Source organism: Polypterus senegalus, chromosome 3, assembly GCF_016835505.1.
Source record: "Polypterus senegalus isolate Bchr_013 chromosome 3, ASM1683550v1, whole genome shotgun sequence".
Lineage (NCBI taxonomy): Eukaryota > Metazoa > Chordata > Cladistia > Polypteriformes > Polypteridae > Polypterus > Polypterus senegalus.
The window spans coordinates 297,406,905-297,430,577 of NC_053156.1; the positions used below are offsets into that span (position 1 = coordinate 297,406,905).

A 23,673-nucleotide genomic window follows, 5' to 3' on the forward strand; every position below is an offset into this window, starting at 1 on the left:
TTGTGCCCTGTGTTGGCTGGGATTGGCTCCAGCAGACCCCCGTGTCCCTGTATTCGGATTCTGCGGGTTAGAAAATGGATGGATTAAAGGGCATTGGGCCCTGTCTTTCAAGTATGTATCTCTATAGCCAAGAGCGGAATGTCGAGTTGGAGGGGCAGTGTCATGTGGGAGGGGACATACTTGATGGGTAGGATGTGGTTTTCAAAATAAAAGTCCTTCATGCATGAAGTTGTCAAAATAAAAGTTTGTCGTGAATATTCTGAAGTTTTCCCAGCTTATTCTACTTATTATAGGAAAATATACAATTTAAATATACAATTTAAACAGAACTGACAGGTTACAGTCCAGAAGGATTTGGAGTCATAGTGGACTCCAAGCAATCGACTTCCTGACAGTGTTCAGAAGCCATTAAGAAGGCTAACAGTGTGTGGAGTACAAGTCACAGGAGGTTCTGCTTAGTCTTTATAACACACTGGTGAGGCCTCATCTGGACTTCTGGGTGCAGGTTTGGTCTCCATGCTACAAAAAGGACATAACAGCGCTAGAAAAGTTCCAGAGAAGAGCGACTGGGCTGATTAGAGGACTACAGAGATTGAGTTATGAGGAACGATTAAAGAAGCTGAGCCTTTACAGTTTAAGTAAAAGAAGATTAAGAGGAGACCTGAATGAAGTGTTTAAAATTATGAGGGGATCAAGACTGTGACATTAAAATGGGTTCCTCAAGATCATGGGGTTACCATTTGAAACTTGTTAAGGGTAAATTTCACACAAACATTAGGAAGTTTTTCTTCACACAGAGAACCACAGACACTTAGAATAAGTGACAAAGTAGTGTGGTGAACAGGAGGACTTTAGGGACCTCTGAAACTCGACTTGATGTTATTTTGGATTAGGTACGTGGACATGTCTGGAAAGTTTTGTTGGGCTGGATGGTCTGTTTTTGTCTCAATTGTTCTAATGTTCATGTTGCTAATGATGGGAGCAAACTGATCACTTTTCTAGCAACTGAGGACATTGTATGTAACAACCTCGAAGAGAAAACTGTGTAGAGAGTAGAAATTTAGGGATCATCTAAACTCAACTTGATGTTATTTTCGAAGAATTGAGCACTGAATGCACAGTTCTCATCCAGATTGTTTTAATGTTCAATTGTTTCTGAAGAACTAATGTTGAGTTGAAAAATACTGAATTTAACCTTTATTAATGTTTCCAAGTCTAATGATATTACTAGAAGATCTCACTTGCTGAAGTTCCTGAGAGTAATACAGTCAGTTTTTTTTTTTTAGACATACCAGATACGTTGAAGGTTAGAAATAGAAATTGCTAAACCAGCAAACACCATTCAGGAAACTGCTGAAGAGGAGGAGGCAGTAGTGGTTTTTTTTGGTGGTTGGGAGGAGGAAATGCTTTCTAAAATCCTGCCTACTTCATGTCAGTTTAGTTAGTAACAAAATATTTTTGTCATTATTAACCAATCCTGTGGCCCAAACACCTAGTAACTCCTTATTTAGCTATCTTGGTTTGTTGTATCATAGGTATATAACATCTCCTGTCTCATCGGCCAGCTCTCTGAAGACGTGACGAGTTGTAGGAGCCTCCCTTCTGCAGAAGTAAAGAATTCTAACTTTGAACTACTGGGTTGGTCTCTCTTATAAAGCCTTGCACTCCACTTCAGGAGAAGTCTAACACACTTTTCTTTTTGATCCAGTACTGAGCTCCAAAAATGCAGCTGCACAGCCTCGTCCTGACATTAGCCATTCTCATCACAGCCATCTGGTCTTGTCTAGCTGAGCAGCCCACAAAGACGACCTTCTGTATGGATACATCAGGAAGGAATGGAAGAGAAGGAAGGCCTGGGCCACCTGGCCCGAAAGGAGACAAGGGAGACCCAGGTTTGAGAGCAGTGTGTGTGTGTGTGTGTGTGTTGGTGTGGGCACAGAGCTACCTAAACTCTAAACTGTATCTAATTACTGTATGAATTGTACAGCCTTGGGCATTTTGTTCTTCTAGTTATGAACAGTGGGAATGGTGATGGACAGGTTGACAGATGAGATTAGACAGGAGTCCCTGTGGACTATGATGTTTGCTGATGACATTGTGATCTGTAGTGATAGTAGGGAGCAGGTTGAGGAGACCTAGAGAGGTGGAGATCTGCTCTAGAGAGGAGAAGAATGAAGATCAGTAGGACCACCAAGACAGAATACATGTGTGTGAATGATAGGGAGGTCAGTGGAATTTTGAGGATGCAGGGAGTAGAGTTGGCGAAGGTGGATGAGCTTTAAAACTTGGGGTTAACAGTACAGAGTAATGGGGATTGTAGAAGAGAGGTTAAGAAGAGAGTGTAGGCAGGGTGGAATGGGTGGGGAAGAGTGTCAGGAGTGATTTGTGGCAGACAGATATCAGCAAGAGTGAAAGGGAAGGTCTGCAGGATGGTAGTGAGACCAGCTATGTTATAAGGGCTGGAGACGGTGGCACTGACCAGAAAGCAGAGATGGAGGTTGCAGAGTTAAAGATGTTAAGATTGGCATTGGGTGTGACAAGGATGGACAGGATTAGAAATGAGGACATTAGAGGGTCACCTCAGGTTGGACGGTTGGGAGACAAAGTCAGAGAGGCGAGATTGCATTGGTTTGGACATGTGCAGAGGAGAGATGCTGGGTATATTGGGAGAAGGGTGCTAAGGATAGAGCTGCCAGGGAAGAGGAAAAGAGGAAGGCCTAAGAGAAGGTTTATGGATGTGGTGAGAGAGAACATGCAGGTGATGGGTGTAACAGAACAAGATGCAGAGGATGGATAGATAGATAGATAGATAGATAGATAGATAGATAGATAGATAGATAGATAGATAGATAGATAGATAGATAGATAGATAGATAGATAGATAGATAGATACTTTATTTAGCAGCATAATGATATAAACAATATTAATTAAAGAGTAATAAAAACACAGTGCAAGTTAAAAAATGCAAGGTGGAGAGTGCAAGGCAGGTATAACAGTCTGTAATCTTGTGTAGTGTTAAGCCGGGTAAAATTGAAGAGTTGCATAGTGTTCGGTCTCTTCAGTCTGTCAGTGGAGCAGGACGGTGAGAGCAGTCTGTCGCTGAAGCTGCTCCTCTGTCTGGAGATGATCCTGTTCAGTGGATGCAGTGGATTCTCCATGATTGACAGGAGTCTGCTCAGCGCCTGTCGCTCTGCCATGGATGTCAAACTGTCCAGCTCTGTGCCTACAATAGACCCTGCCTTCCTCACCAGTTTGTCCAGGCATGAGGCGTCCCTCTTCTTTACGCTGCCTCCCCAGCACACCACCGCGTAGAAGAGGGCGCTTGCCACAACCGTCTGGTAGAACAGCTACAGCATCTTATTGCAGATCTTGAAGGACGCCAGTCTTCTAAGGAAGTATAGTCGGCTCTGTCCTCTCTTACACAGAGTATCAGTATTGGCAGTCCAGTCCAATTTATCATCCAGCTGCACTCCCAGGTACTTATTGGTCTGCACCCTCTTCACACAGTCACCTCTGATAATCACAGGGTCCATGAGGGGCCGGGGCCTCCTAAAATCCACCACCAGCTCCATGGTTTTGCTGGTGTTCAGCTGTAGATGATTTGAGTTGCACCATTTAACAAAGTCCTTGATTAGGTTCCTATACTCCTCCTCCTACCCACTCCTGATGCAGTCCATGATAGCAGAGTCGTCAGTGAACTTTTGCACATGGCAGGACTGTGAGTTGTATTGGAAATTTGATGTATGTTGGCTGAACAGGACCGGAGAAAGCACAGTCACCTGCGGCGCTCCTGTGCTGCTGACCACAATGTCAGACCTACAGTTTCCAAGACGCACATATTGAGGTCTGTCTGTAAGATAGTCCACGATCCATGGCACCAGGTATGAATCTACTCCCATCTCAGTCAGCTTGTCTCTAAGGAGCAGAGGTTGGATGGTGTTGAAGGCACTAGAGAAGTCCAGAAACATAATTCTTACTGCAACACTTCCTCTGTCCAAGTGGGAGAGGGATCGGTGTAGCATATAGATGATGGCATCCTCCGCTTCCACCTTCTCCTGGTATGCAAACTGCAGAGGGTCGAGGGCATGGTGGACCTGTGGCCTCAGGTGGTGAAGTAGAAGCCGCTCCATGGTCTTCATCACATGTGACGTCCGAGCGACAGGCCTGAAGTCATTCAGCTCATCAGGATGTGATACCTTTGGGACTAGGGTGATACAAGATGTTTTCCAAAGCCTTGGGACTCTCCCGTGTTCCAGGCTCAGGTTGAAGATGCGCTGTAGAGGACTCCCCAGTTCCAATGCACATGTCTTCAGCAGTCATGGCGATACTCCATCTGGACCTGCTGCTTTGCTGGCAGAAAGTCTCAGTTTTCTGCTTACCTGGGCTGCTGTAGTTGTGGGTGGGGACGTCTCTCCTATGCTGGTATCAACAGAAGGATGGTTGGAGGGTGCAGCACTCCGAGGTAAGAGTGGATTAGGGAGGTCAAACCTGTTGAAGAAGTTGTTCATGTGGTTTACTCTCTCCATGTCTCTCTCGATGGTGGCACCCCGCTTCGAGCTGCAGCCAGTGATGATCTTCATCTCATCCCACACTTCCTTCATGCTGTTGTTCTGCAACTTCTGCTCCAGCTTTCTCCTGTACTGCTCTTTCGCTACCCTGAGCTGGACTCGGAGTTCCTTCTGCACGTGCTTGAGCCCATGCTGATCACTGACTTTAAAAGCCCTTTTCTTCTGGTTCAAAGGCCCTTGATGTCACATGCCATCCATGGCTTGTTGTTAGCATAGCAGTGTACTGTTCTTACTGGAACTACAATGTCCATACAGAAGTTGATTTAGTCAGTAGTGCAGTCAACAACCTCCTCAATGTTCTCACTATGTGACCCCTGCAGGATATCCCAGTCCGTAGTTCCAGTCTCTCAGAGCCTGCTCTGCCTCAGGGGACCACTTCCTGAATGAGCGTATGGTTGTAGGTAGCTCCTTCACTCTTGGCTTGTAGTGAGGCTGAAGCAGACCCAGGTTATGATCTGCTTCCCAAGCGCAGGCAGCAGGGTGACGCTGTATGCGTCTTTAACGTTTGCATACAGTAGGTCAATAGACCTATTTCCCCGGGTGTTACAATCCGCATACTGGGAGAAGGCAGGTAATGTTTTGTCCAGCGTCACATGGTTAAAGTCTCCAGAGATTAGCACAAGTGCCTCGGGGTGCTGTGTTTGTAGTTTAGTAACTGCAGAATGGATGATGTCATCCACTATCTCCACGTATGCCCGAGGAGGGATGTAAACAATAACAACAATGTCATGTCCAAACCTTCTGGGTAAGGAAGAGGGATGCAGACTTATGGCCAACAGTTTAATGTCTCTGCAGCAAGTGGAGATTTTGACATTTACATGTCCAGGGTTGCACCGCCTTCTCTTCACATAGAGAGCGAGTCCTCCTCCTTTCTGCTTCCCGCAGGTATTTGCATCTCTGTCTGCTCTAACTGTGCTAAACCCGGATAGCTCCACGTTAGCATCTGGGATGCTAGTTGTTAGCCACGTTTCACTAAAACACAACAAACTGCATTCTCTGTAGTCCTGACATTTTTTACCAGTGCAGCCAGTTCCTTGATCTTATTTGGTAGTGAGTTCACATTTCCCAGGATCACAGAAGGCACCAAAGGCTTATATTGCCACTTCCTCGCTAGCTGCTTAGCCTTTAGCTTAGCGCCGGCTCTGTTGCCACAATACCGCCTTCTTACCTCGTAATGTAAATAGGGAAACACACCGGCACGGGCCTTTGTTCTCAGCACTAGAAGTTGACTACCTGAATAGATGAGTCTCGGCGTGTAAAAATCCACATCCAAGTAGTAAAAAGTGTCCAGTGAACGAGTCCAACTGCTTTAGCGCTGTTGGAAGACATAGCAAATGGAAGAATCAGAAGAAAGTGTGTCTTTATAGATGACTAGCCAACCTGCGGCGTAACATACGCCACATAATCAGGCCGGTTTTTTAATGATTTTTAAGCACAGGGAGAAAATTAACATTTGAAAAATCGGTAATGTAATAAATCAGCAAGAAAAGCAACATTGTAACAATGCACTTAACGAACCAACACACAATCGTCCGTGCGGCGCTCAGGCGCGGAAGGTGGAACGGAAGGAGAGGAGAAGGACATCCACTCCGCTCCCTCCGTCATGCTAGTCTGCTGATTTGTCATGCAGTATGCACTGCCTGCTCATGTGCCCACCTCCAACTCGTTACTTGAGTTGTTGTCTTTGCACAGTCCAGATGCAGCTGTGACTCATGTAGACTTTTCATTGCTCTGTGCAGTTTTGGCTGCTTTTCTATATATAATCCACTAAGACACCCGACCACGGTAGTAGCGAGGTGAGAGGGGTGTGTGTACAAAGGGTAGGGACGTAATGAGTGGGAGCGTATGAGTCGCACTTAGTGAGAATTCCATGGTTTGCAGCCCGAATGGGGTTCAACGGCTTACCCACGCCTCTCCGCGCTGTGTAGACACATGGTCAATCTCATGCATAATTATTTATTGAATGCTAAACACTTCTGGAAAGACACGGTTGTCTAAAACGGGTTGGTGTGAGAATACAACAGTAAGTGAATGAAAAGATGGAACTCTGGAGAGAGCAAAATACAACACAATAGTGAACCCGCGGCATAACAAACACCGTGTGGCTCAGACGTGCATGTGGATTCTTAGCACAGACGAAAGGGACTAACTGGGTGGTCGGTGAGTTTTGCGTCCGGGCAAATGGGCAGGCAGTGTGAATGCCTAGAGAGCGAGGGTAGATGCCAGCCGGTGAAAAGTGTTGGTGGGCAGGGAAACGTCTTCGGTGTTCCTGTAGGAGCATCTAAGAAGACGATTGTTTGTCGCGGATGCGAATAGCTGTATGTAGCGTGTAAAACAGTTGGGTATCGTGCGTCGTAACCGAAAACTCGGTTTTTAAAGACTGCTTACTTCATTGTGCTTTAACCTCAGTTGTAAAGGATTGTTTTAAGGATCCCATGGGATACCCCTCGCAAACCGTTTCACATGCTGCATATGGCGATTCACCTCTGCGAGAAACATGCCTCTATGAACAGTCAACGTAGCTCGGAGGTGCATAACATGCCCATGACATTAACCTGACCTGCACTGCATGTGGCTTCTACGACAGCCGAATATAAATGACGCCATTTTTACTGTGTCGTCTCGTCCGAGTTGGTGGGCGTGGCCCTGCGAGTTGTCGTCGTATCCAATGGTCTTGAAGTTGGTGGGCGTGGCTCCTTCTTGCGTGCACCATAGGTGTCTCACTTGTCGGCGGCTTAGTGAATCCACGCCCCTTCCGGCGTGCTTTCCATGGTTGTCTTGCCTTAGTGAATTATATATATAGATGATGATGATGACTGGCTTTTCAGTCGATTTCAGTTTCTGCACAGCTCTCCTCCTGGGGCTGTGTGCTGAATTAGCGCCAGGCTAAAAAAAGGATATAGCAACACTAGAAAAAGACAAAAGAAGAGTGACTAAGCTGATTATAGGGCTACAGGGGAAGAGTTATGAGGAAAGATTAAAAGAGCTGAGCCTTTACAGTTTAAGAAAAAGAAGAGTAAGAGGAGACCTGAGTGAAGTGTTTAAAATGATGAAGGAAATTAGTCCAGTGGATCGAGACTTGTATTTTAAAATGAGTTCATCAGGAACACGGGGACACAGTTGGAAACTTGTTAAGGGGAAATTTTACACAAACATTAGGAAGTTTTTCTTTACACAAAGAACGATAGACACTTGGAATAAGTAAGCAAGTAGTGTGGTGGACAGTAAGACGTTAGGGACTTTCAAAACTCGACTTGATGTTTTTTTGGAAGAAATAAGTGGATAGGACTGGTGGGCTTTGTTGGGCTGAATGGCCTGTTCTCGTCCAGATTGTTCTAATGCTCTAAAGAAGAGTTAAGCCATGTTCCCAAAACACAGACCTACTCCAAGATCATTCAGCCAAAGGGCATGTTGATTTCAAGCTGTCATTTTTTAAACTTCATTTAACGCTGAGAGTTTTTTAATCTCCATTGCATGCTAGAGTCAACTGTTAATGACGATTTCAAGTGCACGCTCTAGTGTCAGTCTCACGTGCTCAGATGTTATTCTTAAATTCAGACTTTCAAAACCCCCAACAGTTATGGACTGGCGCCTACCATTCAAGAGCACTTGGGTTCTCCTCCTGGTCCATCACTTTTCAGTTTTGATTTCACATTCTGGATTTTCAATGTGAATTTTTCAGTACACATTTTGCATTTTTAATGTCAGGCCATCACACTTTTCTCATTCCATGCTCTCAACTTTTAGTGTTCATTTCATGCCTTCACTTTCTCTTCATTTTACTTTCTCATTTTCTTTTTTTCGTTTCACTCTCGCCATTTTTAATCTTCATTTCAGGCCATCACCTTTCTCTCATGAAAAGAACACAGCGAAGTTCACCTCCTGTTCTTATTGCTTGCTATTTGGTTTGCCTCAATTACCCATTAAGAGTATTGTGGTCTCCAATACATCAAATTATTGGAATATCAAGTAGTCCTGGTAAGTAGTATTAAGTCAGGGTACATCTGTCAAAATGTCAATCAAAGATGATTGATGACTTGATGACCCCACCCCTTGTCCTCTGATTGGTGCGTTCCAACCTGTCCCATCCCTAACCCTGCTCAGACTCCACCTTAATCCCACCCCCTCTGACCTGATTGGTGGATTTAAATGATGCTCACCACCCCTTTCCTCTAATTGATGAGTTCCAACCAGTCCCCTCTGCCCAGAACCCACCTTAATCCCACCCCCTCCGCTTGATTGGTCAGGGTTTGTGTCAAGAGCAGTTTAAGGGGTGTTGGTCCCACCCAGACCCCACCTTAATCCCAACCTCAACCGCCTGATTGATTCAGGGTTTGTGTCAACAGCAGTTTGATGGGTGTGGATCACGCCTTAATCCCACCATACCCACCTGACTGGTTTAGGGTTTCTGTTCAGAGCAGATTGATGGATGCTGCCAGGAACATGCCAGCAAAGCAGCGGGTCCAGATGGAGTATCGCCACAACTGCTGAAGACCTGTGCATTGGAGCTGGGGAGTCCTCTACAGCGCATTTTCAATCTCAGCCTGGAACAGGGGAGAGTCCTGAGGCTTTGGTAAACATCTTGTATCACCCCAGTCCCAAAGGTATCGCGTCCTGATGAGCTGAATGACTTCAGGCCTGTCGCTCTGACGTCACATGTGATGAAGACCATGGAGTGGCTGCTGCTTCACCACCTGGGGCCACAGGTCCGCCACACCCTCGACCCTCTACAGTTCGCATACCAGGAGAAGGTGGGAGCAGAGGAAGCCATCATCTATATGCTACCTGTACAGAGGCAGTGGTGTTGTAAGAATTATGTTTCTGGACTTCTCTAGCGCATTCAACACCATCCAACCTCTGCTCCTTAGGGACAAGCTGACGGAGATGGGAGTAGATTCATACCTGGTGGCATGGATGATGGACTATCTTACAGACAGGCCTCAATATGTGCGTCTTGGGAACTGCAGGTCTGACACTGTACTTTCTCAGGTCCTGTTCAGCCAACATACATCAGACTTCCAATACAACTCAGAGTCCTGCCACGTGCAAAAGTTCGCTGACGACACTGCTATTGTGGGCTGCATCAGGAGTGGGCAGGAGGAGGTATAGGAACCTAATCAAGGACTTTGTTAAATGGTGCGATTCAAACCACCTACAACTGAACACCAGCAAAACCAAGGAGCTGGTGGTGGATTTTAGGAGGACCAGGCCCCTCATGGACCCCGTGATCATCAGAGGTGACTGTGAAGAGGGTACAGACCTATAAATGCCTGGGAGTGCAGCTGGATGATAAATTGGACTGGACTGCCAATACTGATGCTCTGTGCAAGAGAGGACAGAGCCGACTATACTTCCTTAGAAGGCTGGCATCCTTTAACATCTGCAATAAGATGCTGCAGATGTTCTACCAGACGGTTGTGGTGAGCGCCCTCTTCTACACGGTGGTGTGCAGGGGAGGCAGCATAAAGAAGAGGGACGCCTCACACCTGGACAAACTGGTGAGGAAGGCAGGTTCTATTGTAGGCACGGAGCTGGACAGTTTGACATCTGTGGCAGAGCAACGGGCGCTGAGCAGACTCCTGTCAATCATGGAGAATCCACTGCATCCACTGAACAGGATCATCTCCAGACAGAGGAGCAGCTTCAGCGACAGACTGCTGTCACTGTCCTACTCCACTGACAGACTGAGGAGACCCCACACTATGTGACTCTTCAGTTCCACCCGGGGGGGGTAAACGTTAACATTATACAAAGTTATTATCTGTTATACCTGTATTGTTATCACTCTTTAATTTATTGTTCTATATCAGTATGCTGCTGCTGGAGTATGTGGATTTCCCCTTGGGATTAATAAAGTATCCATCCATCCATTATCCAACCCACTACATCCAAACTACAGGGTCATGGGAGTCTGCTGGGCCAATCCCAGCCAACAATCCCGGGCAGGGTGCCAGCCCGCAGGAGGACGTGCGCACACACTAGGGACAATTTAGAATCGCCAATGCACCTAACCTGCATGTCTTTGGACTGTGGGAGGAAACTGGTGCACCAGGAGGAAATCCACCCAGACACGGGGAGAACATGCAAACTCCACACAGGGAGGACCAGGGAAGCGAACCCAGGTCTCCTAACTGCGAGGCAGCAGCACTACCACTGCGCCACCGTGCCGCCCCACAACAGAACATTAAGTCAAAAATGCAATAAGAACAAGCAAAAGAGATGATAAACACTCACTGACTCCATAGCGCATTCAGAACGAACTACCAGGAACTGTGGGAAATCCTCATCAAACAGAGGTGAGGGCAGTCCCTGGTGGTGATGGGCAGGTGGTACCACCTCTCGGAGAACAACCCACAACAGACAAGGCACATAACAAAGGTTCAGAGATAAAATTAAAAGCAAACAATAATGCTGTGACCATTAGCATCGAGTGCCTGTCATTTTTGTTTAAAACCCTTTTTTGAGTAAATGGGAAAGCCCCCAACATTTTGCCAACTGGTTGATGGCAGGTGATGTTCAAAGAGGTTCTCCCTTCTGGAAGACAGGGCTCTTCACCAATGAATGAGAGGCGGAAACACATTGCCTGTCCGTACACTACTCTGATTTCTTCAACACCCTGCATCACAAAGGCAACTCTTCCTTCTCCTTGAGTCAATATGGCTAAAGTTTTTAATTTCTTTCATCAAGCATTGCTGTTAAGCTGATTTTGGATGGACATCACAAACCCAGTGCATTTCTGGAATATCTCCATGTCTGGGGTATCACTTCATTTTCTGGTCTTTTTCGCTTTCATGACCTTCACAATTGTTTTTTCGTGTTTTCCTCTAGGTTTGTCTCTTCTCCTGCCTCCAAACAATGTCTTACTCAACACCCATTCAGGTTTATCTCTTGTTTCTCATAGCACTGGCCATGTTTTCCCACCTGGCTCATAACACTGACCCTCACTTGTCTGACTATTCTTTTGGTAAATCCCCTGAACTTGTCTGCATGTCTGTCGCTCAGAAGTAAACGCTGGGGAGATAAATCACTATGAGAACAAGAGTAGAATGTAACAGACCTCAGAGGGGCTTACTGTTGTTTAATGACGTGTTCATCTCCAAAGGCAACAGCAATGGAGGCTCACCTACAATATAATTGTTAGACTCGGGATGCTCCACATGTTTCTATTCACAATTAATGGCCGTATTTCGAGCACTTTCTTCTTGCACTGACAATCCTCCTTCATGACCCCGGTCAAGTTTATACACCTGCCTTCTTGTCTGCTTTGCCCCCCGGGTCAGCATGTCACTTTTTTCATTTCAGGACAGCCAGCTGACATGCACCGCATTGAACAACTGGAACTAGAAATTCAAGCTTTGAAGACCACGATTTCCAATCTTGAAAAACGTAAGTGTGTCACCTCCATCTGCTCACTTTTGATGGTGTAGACATTTGTCATTATTCAAAGGGAAGTTTCAGTGGCATCTGTGGTGAAGCGTACTTAGGAGTCCGTGGCAGCATGCATGTTTTTTAATTAAAAAACGTGTGCTCACACTGTAGGGGTGGGTGGTGGAGGTGCATGAAGTTCTCGAATTCGTTGAATCATCACAGAGGGACTTGGATGAATACAGGCTTGGGCAGATTTCTAGACGATGAAATTTAATGTCAGTAAATGTAAAGAATCATACTTAGGAAGTAGAGTACAAATGGGAGGTTTGAATACACAATGTGTGAATATCTTATTAGAAGGATTTTGGAGTCGTAGTTTTTCATCAGCGATCTTATTAGTGATAGGAAAATTGATTTTATTGCACTAAGTGAAACGTGGCTTAGCTCAGATGGTGCGGCTGCTTTAATCAAATCTGCGCTTCCGAATTACAGCTTTACTCATGCGGATCGCCAAGGAAAGAGAGGCGGCGGTCTAGCAAACATTTACTCAAGCCGGTTAAAGTGTAAACATGTCAGTTTTGGTAAATTCAAGTCCTTTGAGTTTCTTGCTGTTGTTATTCGTGTAATTTCTCAGTTTCTAGTATTATCCGTGTATTGACCTCCTAAATGCAATGCGTCTTTCTTTGAGGAATTCTCAGACTTGGTGTCAATTATAATTACGAACTATGACACACTCTTAATAGTCGCCGACTTTAACTTTCATGTCGATAATCAGTGTAACGAAAAAAGTAAAAGAATTCATGAACCTCCTGGACTCTTTTGATTTGAGATGCTCATTAGTCAGCCTACACATAAAGCAGGTCATACGTTAGACTTAGTGATTACCAAAGGACTAAAAGTTGATGTGAAGCAGGTCATTGATATTGGTCTATCAGACCATTTTTTTAACTATTTAATATAGAAATAATGATAGAAAACATTCATTAGAACATTAGAACATTATAACAATCTAGACGAGAACAGGCCATTCAGCCCAACAAAGCTCGCCAGTCCTATCCACTTGTTTCCTCCAAGAAAACATCAAGTCGAGTTTTGAAAGTCCCTAACGTCTTACTGTCTACCACACTACTTGGTCGCTTATTCCAAGTGTCCATCGTTCTTTGTGTAAAGAAAAACTTCCTAATGTTTGTGCAAAATTTACCCTTAACAAGTTTCCAACTGTGTCCCCGTGTTCTTGATGAGCTCATTTTAAAATACAAGTCTCGATCCACTGGACTAATTCCCTTCATAATTTTAAACACTTCAATCATGTCACCTCTTAATCTTCTTTTGCTTAAACTGTAAAGGCTCAGCTCTTTAAATCTTTCCTCATAATTCAACCCCTGTAGACCTGGAATCAGCCTAGTCACTCGTCTCTGGACCTTTTCTAGTGCTGCTATGTCCTTTTTGTAGCCTGGAGATCAAAACTGCACACAGTACTCCAGATGAGGCCTCACCAGTGCATTATAAAGGTTGAGCAGAACCTCCTGTGACTTGTACTCCACAGATCAAGGCGCTATATAACCTGACATTCTGTGAGCCTTCTTAATGGCTTCTGAACACTGTTGATAGCTTAGAGTCCACTATGACTCCTAAATCCTTCTCATAAGGTGTACTCTCGATTTTCCGACCGCCCATTATGTATTCAAACCTAATATTTTTACTTCCTATGTGTAATACTTTACATTTACTGACATTAAATTTCATTTGCCACAAATGATATAACGGATTCCAAATTCACTGCTAATCCACCTATCTTGGTATCATCTGCAAACTTAACCAGCTTGTTACTTATATTCCTATCTAAATCATTTATATATATTCAAAATAGCAGTGGCCCTAGCACTGACCCCTGTGGAACACCACTCATAACATCGGCCAGTTCTGATGAGGTTCCTCGCACCATCACCCTCTGCTTACTGTGTTTGAGCCAATTCTGCACCCATCTAAAAACATCACCCTGAACTCCCACTTCTTTTAACTTGATGCCCAACCTCTCATGTGGCACCTTATCAAATGCTTGCTGAAAGTCCAGATAAATAATATCATAAGCTCCACTTTGATTGTATCCTTTTGTTGCCTCCTCATAGAATTCCAACATGTTAGTAAAACACGACCTCCCTCTTCTGACCCCATGCTGACTGTTCAGACTAACTGCTGTCCTTGCCATGTGTTGCTCAATCTTATCCTTAATAATTCCTTCCATTAATTTTCCTGTGATGCTTGTTAAGCTTACTGGCCTATAGTTGCTTGGATCTGCCCTGTCACCCTTTTATATAATGGGATGATATTTGCCATTTTCAGTCCTTTGGAATCTCTCCAGTGCACACTGACTTCCTAAAAATATGTGTCAAGGGTTTATATATGTACTCACTAGCCTCCTTAAGAACACGAGGATAAATATTATCTGGTCCTGGTGATTTGTTTGATTTCATATTATTTAATCTGAGCAGCACTTCTCCCTCTACAATTTCCAAATCCCTCAGTACCTCCTTAGTAGTCCCTGTTACTGCTCTGAGGTTATCCACTTGCTCAATTGTAAACACCTCAGAAAAATGTAAGTTTAGGGCATCTGCTATTTCATTGTCTGTATCTTTTAATTCTCCTTTACTATTCCTGATGAACTTGACCTCCTCCTTAACTGTTCTTTTACTACTAAAATACTGAAAGAATCTCTTGGGGTCTTCTTTCGCCTTATCTGCTATATTCCTCTCCAACTCTTTTAGCCTCTCTGATATCCTTTTAATGGTTGCCCTCATGTTTCTCATGCGCACGATTCCTTTGCAGTCATTAGTCTTATATGCCTTATACAGCAGTTTTTTCCTTTGCAACTTCTTTTTTAAATCTTTATTAATCCATCATGGAGTTTTTTTTAGTTTCCTATTACTTCCAAATTTAGGTATGTATCTGTCCTGCATTACATGTAAAACATTTTTAAACCTGTTCCACTGCTCCTCGACTGTCTGCACATTTAAAAGCTTATCCCAGTCTATCCTACTTAGACTTTGTCGCATCTGCTCAAAATTAGCCCTACCAAAGTTCAACTTAACCAATTTGGTCTTTGCAGCTGTACTCTTACAAAATACTGAGAATTGTATTACATTATGGTCACTTGACCCTAGTGGTTCAATTACCTCTACACCCTCAATTCTCTCCTGATTATCACAGAATACTAAATCCAGACAGGCTTCACCCCGTGTTGGTGCTTTAACATGCTGTGTTAAAAAACAGTCGCTGATTACTTCTAAAAACTCCTGCTCTTGTGCTCCTCCATCTGCAAGGTTATTACAGTTAATATTTGGATAATTAAAGTCCCCCATGACTATAATATCCCCCTGTAAACTTGCCTTTTTGATATTACTGAAAAGATGTGTGTTGAAATTACTGTCTGAATTGGGTGGTCTATAACACACTCCTACAATAAGACCATTTTCCCTAATATTTTCCAGGCGAAGCCAGATGTCCTCACTAAGATGGGGCTCATCATCCAACTGAAGATGACTTACATTTAAACCCTGTTTGGCATAAACAGCAACCCCACCTCCTTTTCTGTTCTGTCTATCCTTCCTAAAAAATGTGTATCCCTCTATGTTACACTCATCCCCATCTTTGTTATTTAGCCAGGTTTCATGAGAAGCTTATTGTTAAAAAAACGCTTCTTTGATTCATCAGCAGCCTTAAAGCTTACAAACATTCTAAGCAATCGGTCCGTTTATAGTGCCAACTATAATAGCGAGGATAATGTAAATAGTAAGGTGGAAAAATTTAATACTAAGGTGAGAGCAGCTGCTGACATAGTCACACCTGAAAAGACAGTTAAAAAATCTTCTAGCATTGTTATACCATGGAAGACCCAAAGAGTGTCTGATTTAAAGAGAACATGCCGTAGAGCTGAGCGTAAATGGAGAAAAACTAAACTAACTATCCACTATGAAATATTGAAGGTGAAAATAACAGAATACAATAACACTGTCCGTCTTGAGAGGCACTGCTATTTCTCTAGAATTATTAATAATAATGCTAGCAATCCCAGAGTCTTATTCTCTACGATTTATCGTCTGCTAAACCAGATAACTCAAAGGAATGCCTCCAAAATACTTCCAATGAGACTTGTGAGGCTATTGTTGTATTTTACAATCAAAAAATTAATGATATTAGAAATAACATAGTACATCCACCCAATACTGATCCTCTTAAACCCGGTATTCCATTTTAAGCAAATTTAATTCTTTCACTTGGATAGATTTACCTGATTTATATAAAATAATTTCTCAAATGAGACCCTCCACCTGTGTTCTTGACCCAATACCAACAAGTTTTTTCAAAGAAGTATTGGGTGTGCTAATTCATAATATTCTTCACATAGTAAACTCGTTATTAAATACGGGGGTCTTCCCAGACTGTCTTAAGACTGCTGTAGTTAAACCCCTACTCAAGAAAAATTATCTTGACTCCTCTGTTTTTGAAAATTTAAGACCATTTCTAACCTGCCCTTCTTAAGTAAAATTCCAGAGAAGGCAGTTATTATGCAGCTAAATGACCACCTCAATAAACCTGCCATTCTTGATAAGTTTCAGTCGGGTTTCAGAACAAATCACAGCACAGAAACTGCACTCGTTAAAGTAGTAAATGACTTTCGGGTAAATGCAGACAGAGGCCATGTATCTGTTCTCATCCTCTTAGATCTGAGTGCTGCATTTGACACCATTGATCACAATATTCTTAGAAATCACCTTAGTCAATGGGTGGGCCTCTCTGGCAGGGTCTTAAATTGGTTTGAATCCTACCTGGCAGGGAGAAAAATCTTTGTTAGTTGTGGTAATCAAATCTCAAAGACACATGATATCCGATATGGTGTTCCACAAGGCTCTATCCTGGGTCCGCTGCTCTTTTCAATCTACATGCTTCCGTTAGGTCAGATTATCTCGTGGCACAACGTGAACTACCACAGCTATGCTGATGACATGCAGCTGTATTTATCAGTACACCTGACGACCCTGACTCTGTTGTTTCACTAACATAATGTCTTACTTGTGTTTCTGAATGGATGAGTAGTACTTTTCTCAAGTTAAATAAAGAGAAAACAGAAATTTTAGTGATTGGCAATAATTGATATAATGAGGTTATTAGAAATAAACTTGATGTATTAGGATTAAAAGTCAAGATGGACGCAAAGACTTTAGGGGAAACTGTTGACTGTGACCTGAATTTTAAATCGCATATTAATCAGATCACTAGGACAGCATTTTTTCACTTAAGAAATATAACAAAAGTTAGACCTCTTACTTTGTTTTCAGTCAAATAGATTACTGTAACGCATTCCTCTTAGGACCACCCAAAAAAGTCATAAATCGTTTGCAACGAGTGCAGAATTGAGCTGTTAGAATCCTAACTAGGAAAAGAAAATCCAAGCACTTTTCTCCAAGTTCGATGTCACTGCACTGGTTACCTGTGCCATTTAGAATTGACTTTAAAATCCTGCTTATGGTTTACAAAGCCTTAAATAATCTGCTACATCTTATATATCTATATACCCCTACAGATTTTATTTATTTTTTTCTCCAGGCTTTGGAGTTTTTTTTTCTGTCCACCCTGGCCATCGGACCTTACTTATTCTATGTTAATTAATGTTGACTTATGTTTATTTTTTATTGTGTCTTCTATTTCTCTATTCATTTTGTAAAAAGCACTTTGAGCTACATTTTTTTGTATGAATATGTGCTATATAAATAAATGTTGATTGATTGATTGATATCAAAATGTCTGACATGTTATATTCCAAATCGTAACCTTAGATCTTCAAATGTCTGCTTAGAATTCCAAGAGCTAAACTTAAAAGAAGTGGTGAGGCGGACGGTCTTCTGCTGTTATGAACCCAAAATCTGGAATAGCCTGCCAATAGGAATTCACCATTCACTTTAAAAACTGCTAAAATCACATTACTTTAACATGGCCTTCTCATAACTTCATTTTAGTTTAATATTGATGCTCTGTATATTCAATTAATTATCATAACTGTTCATGGTGGCTCCAAAATCCGTACCAACCCCTAATCTCTGTTCTTTCCCGGTTTTCTGTGGTGGCGCTCTGCACCACCACCACCTAATCAAAACACCAAGATGTTCCTACTTTGATGGATTAAAGGCCAGAAGTCCACATGACTATCATCATTAAGTCCTTCCATGAGAACCCTAAATTAAATGAGTACTGTTCATTGATGTTAGGTAGAATGTCCCGAGGGGGCTTGGCAGTCTCATGGTCTGGAACCCCTGCAGATTTTATTTTTTCTCCAGCCGTCTGGAGTTTTTTTTTTTTGTTGTTGTTGTTTTTTTCTCCTTCCCTGGCCATCGGACCTTACTCTTATTCTATGTTAATTAGTGTTCTCTTATTTTAATTCCAACTTTGTCTTTCATTCTCTTTTTCTTAATAATGTAAAGCACTTTGTGCTACATTTTTTTGCATGTCAGACAGTGTTAAGAAACAATTAAGACGGCAAACAGAATGTCATGTTATATAGCACCTTGATGTGTGAAGTACAAGGAGGTTCTGCTCAACCTTTATAGCACACTGGTGAGGCCTTATCTGGAGTCCTGTGTGTGTTTTGGTCTCCAGGCTACAAAAAGGACATAGCAGCACAAGAAAAAGACAATAGAAGAGCGACTGGGCTGATTCAGGGCTACAGGGAATGAGTTATGAGGAAAGATTAAAAGAGCTGAGCCTTTACAGTTTAAGACAAGGAAGATTAAGAGGTGACATGAGTGAAACGTTTAAAATGATAAAGGGAATTAGTCCAGTGGATCAGGACGGTGACTTTAAAATGAGTTCATCAAGAACACGGGTACATAGTTGGAAACTTGTTAAGGGTGAATTTCACACAAACATTAGGAAGTTTTTCTTTACACAAAGAACGATAGACACTTGATATAAGCAGACAAGTAGTGGTGGACAGTAAGACGTTACGGACTTCAAACTCAGCTTCATATTATTTTATAAAAATTAAATGGATAAGAGTTGGCGGGCTTTGTTGGGCTGAATGGCCTGTTCTCGTCCAGATTGTTCTAATGTTCTGGCCAATTAAGATGACTACGACCATACCAGTATAAAAAGAGCCCAAGTAAAAGGAAGAGGGAGATCCTAGAAGAATGCTGTTCTGTAATTTTAAAATGGAGGCAATGAGACAAGTAGCAACTCTGGAAACTAATAGTCTAAAAACGTATGTATAATGTAAAGTGGCAAAGCATGCCTTCTGTTTTTCTGACACACGTTTGTGAGAACAAAAGGGGACTGGAAATAATCATTGTAGCTCCAATTCCTGGTATTATCTTTTTCTTGAGGTAAGGATGCGTTTTCTATTTGGTTGTGTGATAACAGTGAATTCGTGGGAGGAGATCTCACACAAATACTGACGTAAATCAAGCATGTGGTAGGAAATGTTTACTGTGATTTAGTCTTTCAAAAGGAAACTGAGGCCCAGGCGGTTAAATGTCAATCCGGAGGAAATCAACTGCTGAGGTAGCGCGCACAACTGGTCTTCTTTAACAATGGCTGAATGTCATAATATTGGTGTGTTTTTGTTTGAAAATGACATGTATAAGCTATTTTACCATATGCTTGATAACTTTCTTGGGATGAAAAATTGACGTACTTGGTAGTTTTTTAAGCTTTTATTTTAACGGTGGTGGCCCATGCCCAATAGCTCCATTATAAAGCACCTGTGCAGGCAAGATACTGTATTTAAAAAAATGTATTGAAAACACTTGACTTTAGAACACAATTTTGTGAATGTCACGCATGCATGTCCGAGGGTCACTTTTCAGGCTCGTACCACTCAATGGGCACCAAAGGGCACAATCACTTACTCTCTTATCACTCTTAACACCCTCAGCTCAGTGGCAATTGACCACCCCCTTTGAGTCAGGCTAAAATAACAAGGCGCTCCCGAAAGTTGGCGTCTCATTCAGGAGATGATGTGCCCGCATTCTGAAGGTCCCACCCTGTGTCAAGACCACTCTTCAGAGCCTATGGATTCAAAGCCAATGGCTAACAGATTCTTTTCTTGACCCTTTGTGCTATCAGGCATTTTTTATTATTAGTTCTTTTTCTTTCTAAATACGTATAAGTCAGGTCTTGAAACACAAAAAATCGATCATAAAATCAGACCCCGACTTATACGCCTGATCAAAAATGGGACACTTGATTTTTTTTTTTTTTTTACATCTTCTTGCGTCCTTGTAATCGGAATATAAGTTTAATGTCACTGTGCTCTGTTCAAATATTACAAATCTGCTTCTTCTCACATGTACAGCTAAAGGCCAGATTTAACACACAGGGGCTCATCATTTACAACTGCTAGGCAAGCATTAGAAGACAAGAAAGGGATGACTACGAAAATGAGCATTGTACTATTTCTGTGTGTTAAGAGTCAGCATGCCTCTCTTTTCCTTGTTTGGAATGGCATGATTTACCTAAGTGAGGGCCTGCACATTAAGAAACAGTATAAAGCCTTGGAACATTGCCCGGCACACCTTTGAAGCCGAATGACGGATGGAAGATAACATCATCCAATCCTGAAAATCCTTCCAGCGTAGTGATGAAAATGGCAGACTATACACATGGCCCTGTCATGGCTTCCTCATCTGTTATGCCGCCTAAACGGTCATTAAAGAAAGCTAAGTTATTTTCTTCTATGTGATTTCTTACCACCGTATCACTATGGGGGGGATATTGCCTCTTTATAATATATATATATATATATATATATATATATATATATATATATATATATATATATATTTAGGTTCAAGTTACTTAAAACGCAGCAATAAAAAAAGAACTTACTCCAACCAGCGAGCTAACGCCCCCTAGAGGAAAACACTCCTCCAATCTCGCATCAGGTTCTCAGACACATCAAATTTTGTTGCGGCAGCGCAGTTACCAATTTCTTTCGCTACTTCAGTGACGTTTAATTTAAAACCAGCTTCATCTTTTCTTCTGATCGAGTGCTCCATCGTAGATAAGGGATGTTCTTACGATTAAGATTGTAATGGATGGCCAGTTTCCTATTCCGGCCCTCACCCCCAGGCCACCAGGAGGAGCTCTCCCGAGAGTATGTACGGGCCCCGAATTCCAGCAGGGCCTCATGGACTATGTAGTTTTTATGCACAGCCCTGCTGGATACCTTAGGGGCCACTGGGAGTCGCTGTCGGGAGGTCAGTGGACTCATTTGTGCACTATGACCTGGATGTTCGTCACAGGAAGAGCGACGGGCTTCCAGAGTGAGGAAAAGCATTGTTTACTCTGAATTCCCAGAAAGAATAAGGACTTGTGGACTGTCGGATTGGGAACACTTCCGGGTCAGGGAATATAAAAGGACTGAGGGAGCTCCCAGACGACGAGCTGAGCTGGGTGGTAAGAGGGCAAAATGTCTGGAGGATTGGTTTATTGAGTATTTGTGATTGTTTAATGAGTAGTGTGGAGTGGAGGGTGCTTAGTGCACATTATTATAATAAAAAGATTTATTGTAGCACTTTTACCTGGTGTTTGGTGGGGTACCTGAGGGTTCAAGGGAGCGATAGTGCCCCCTACTGCTACACTGGCATATAAAAACTACATTGTATGAGGGTGTGAGATCCAAAGAACACAAAACAGTGCAAACGTCGCTTCAGAATTTTCCGGGTATTACGGCGTGGTCACGTAGGCACAATAGAGAGAGAGTGAGAGAAGTTAGGGGCACACGCTGCTACAGCGCATTGCCGCACCCACATAGAAAAAAGGCTGTGTGCTCCGTGGTTACTCACTCATGTGGGCATTAGCATATCATAATCCCTTGTACCAATAGCGTGAGTTTTCCACATTCGACTTTTACGACCAACACTATAAAATACCAGGAATTATACTGTACAATGAAGTCCCAACTTATCCACGGGTATATACAGTATTTCTTTCAAGTCCTGTCCTCCCCTTGGCCGACGATAGAAGAAATAGCTTTGACTTCAAAAATACCAAACATCCTTTAAATCAGTGTTTCCCACCGTTGGCATCGGATTGTAGAAAATTTTTGCCAATCCGCAAAATGGCAGGCCAGGCCATTATATGAGTGCTATAAATGCGAAAGTCCCCCAAAGTGCAAAATGTAAAGTCACTGGTCTGCTGAGCTCTTCCTGTATTAACCCGGAATCATATGATGATGCGAGCCGCTCATTTTACACAAACCTGGAAAGACAATCACTCGTCATTAAAATGAATGGCTTGAAACTGCTTAGGGGGACAAATCAGAAGGACAATCAAGCATCACTAATTGAAATTTTGAAAGATTGACCAGCAAAAGAAGAAATTTCAAAACAATCAGAAGTGCGTTTCATTGTATTTCAGGTTGGTGCCCTCCTCATGTGCCTTTCTGTTTAATTTTCTTTTTTTTTTGTCAGTGACCTCTAAATTGAGCCGAGTGTGGCTTGACTTTTACAAATGAATGAATTAGCATTCAGTTGTGTAATTGTAATATTTAATATTTTCACAGGTATGCAGTTTATCTACTGGAGCAAACACGGTCAAAACAGATTTGGCACCAAAAATGACAAACTAACCTTTGATGAGGGAGTGAAGCTCTGCAAGGAAGCCAGTGGAGAAATTGCAATGCCAGCAAATGAAGGAGAGAACGCAGCCTTAATGAAGCTCGTGCCATCTTCTGGGGCCGCATACCTCGGCCTGAACGATAGAGTGACAGAAGGCAAGTTTGAAGATGTCAGTGGGAATGACGTGACATTCACAAAATGGAAGTCAGGGGAGCCCAATAATTTCTATGGGAATGAGGACTGTTCTGTAATAACATCTGATGGCACTTGGAATGACATTACATGTAGTGAGAGTAATACCATAATTTGTCAGTTTCGGTAAAATGGCTTGGAAGGAAGTCAGATGTAGACGTAAGATGTCTGCACGTTTGTTCAGATATTTGTTTAGCACACTCTCTGTACAGCGTGTCATGAGTATTCAATGTCTTATTTCACACAGAGCTATGGCTGCTCTTGATTTTTTCAAAATTTTCAGCAAGTTTTGTTTTAGCGAGACGGCCATGAAAACAAAAGCAGCTGATTAAAGGACAAATCAAGAGAATCGTTCAGCAGAAGCTGAGGGGAAACATCAAGGTAGAGATTGTTAAACTTTATCCTTGGGGTTAAAACAAGTTCAAATTTCTTAATAAATTCTTTATCGTAACCAGAATAAATCCTTATTTTTTTATTTTTACTATACAGTATGCTTTTTTAAGTGAAAGAGTTTCTTTGTTTTCACACAGTTTGGATTTGGAGATTGAATTTAAAATACCTTAAACTTGACTTTACACCGTGTGCGATTCACATGCCTAGCAATAAGGCATCAGCGAGCGGAAGCAGAGAGCGGATCAGCGAGCGGAAGCAGAGAGCGGATCAGCGGCGGAAGCAGAGAGCGGATCAGCGAGCGGAAGCAGGAGCGGATCAGGCGGAAGCAGAAGCGGATCAGCGGCGGAAGCAGAAGCGGCGGCGGTCTCCCACAGGCACGTAGCCCGAAAGCACCGAGCAAGTTCACCTGAGGTAAAGCCGGCAGCTGACCAGTAGAAATAACCGGCAGTGAGAAATTAAAGTCGATCGCTCAGCGGGTGGTGGAAACTTAAAGCGGCGGTGATTCAGCTGAACACGGAAAGCGCGAAGCACCTATAAAACG

The 23,673-nt window shown here is 42.8% G+C and overlaps 1 protein-coding gene across 1 annotated transcript; it reads left to right on the forward strand.

Moving 5' to 3' along the window:
* The first annotated feature begins 1,474 nt into the window (after positions 1-1,474).
* LOC120526926 (mannose-binding protein C-like) lies at positions 1,475-23,190 on the forward strand. The gene is made up of 4 exons (XM_039750031.1): positions 1,475-1,610; positions 1,709-1,892; positions 11,872-11,955; positions 22,493-23,190. Exons 2-4 carry the CDS (start codon positions 1,724-1,726, stop codon positions 22,867-22,869), a joined length of 630 nt encoding a protein of 209 aa, XP_039605965.1. The 5' UTR covers positions 1,475-1,610; positions 1,709-1,723; the 3' UTR covers positions 22,870-23,190.
* The last annotated feature ends 483 nt before the right edge of the window (positions 23,191-23,673 follow it).

Excerpts from the sequence above, each read along its gene's own strand:
- LOC120526926 (XM_039750031.1), top strand. The coding sequence starts at position 1,724 with ATGCAGCTGCACAGCCTCGTCCTGACATTAGCCATTCTCATCACAGCC. Across the intron at positions 1,893-11,871 it reads AGGAGACAAGGGAGACCCAG|GACAGCCAGCTGACATGCAC; the intron begins GTTTGAGAGCAG and ends TTTTCATTTCAG. Across the intron at positions 11,956-22,492 it reads GATTTCCAATCTTGAAAAAC|GTATGCAGTTTATCTACTGG; the intron begins GTAAGTGTGTCA and ends ATATTTTCACAG.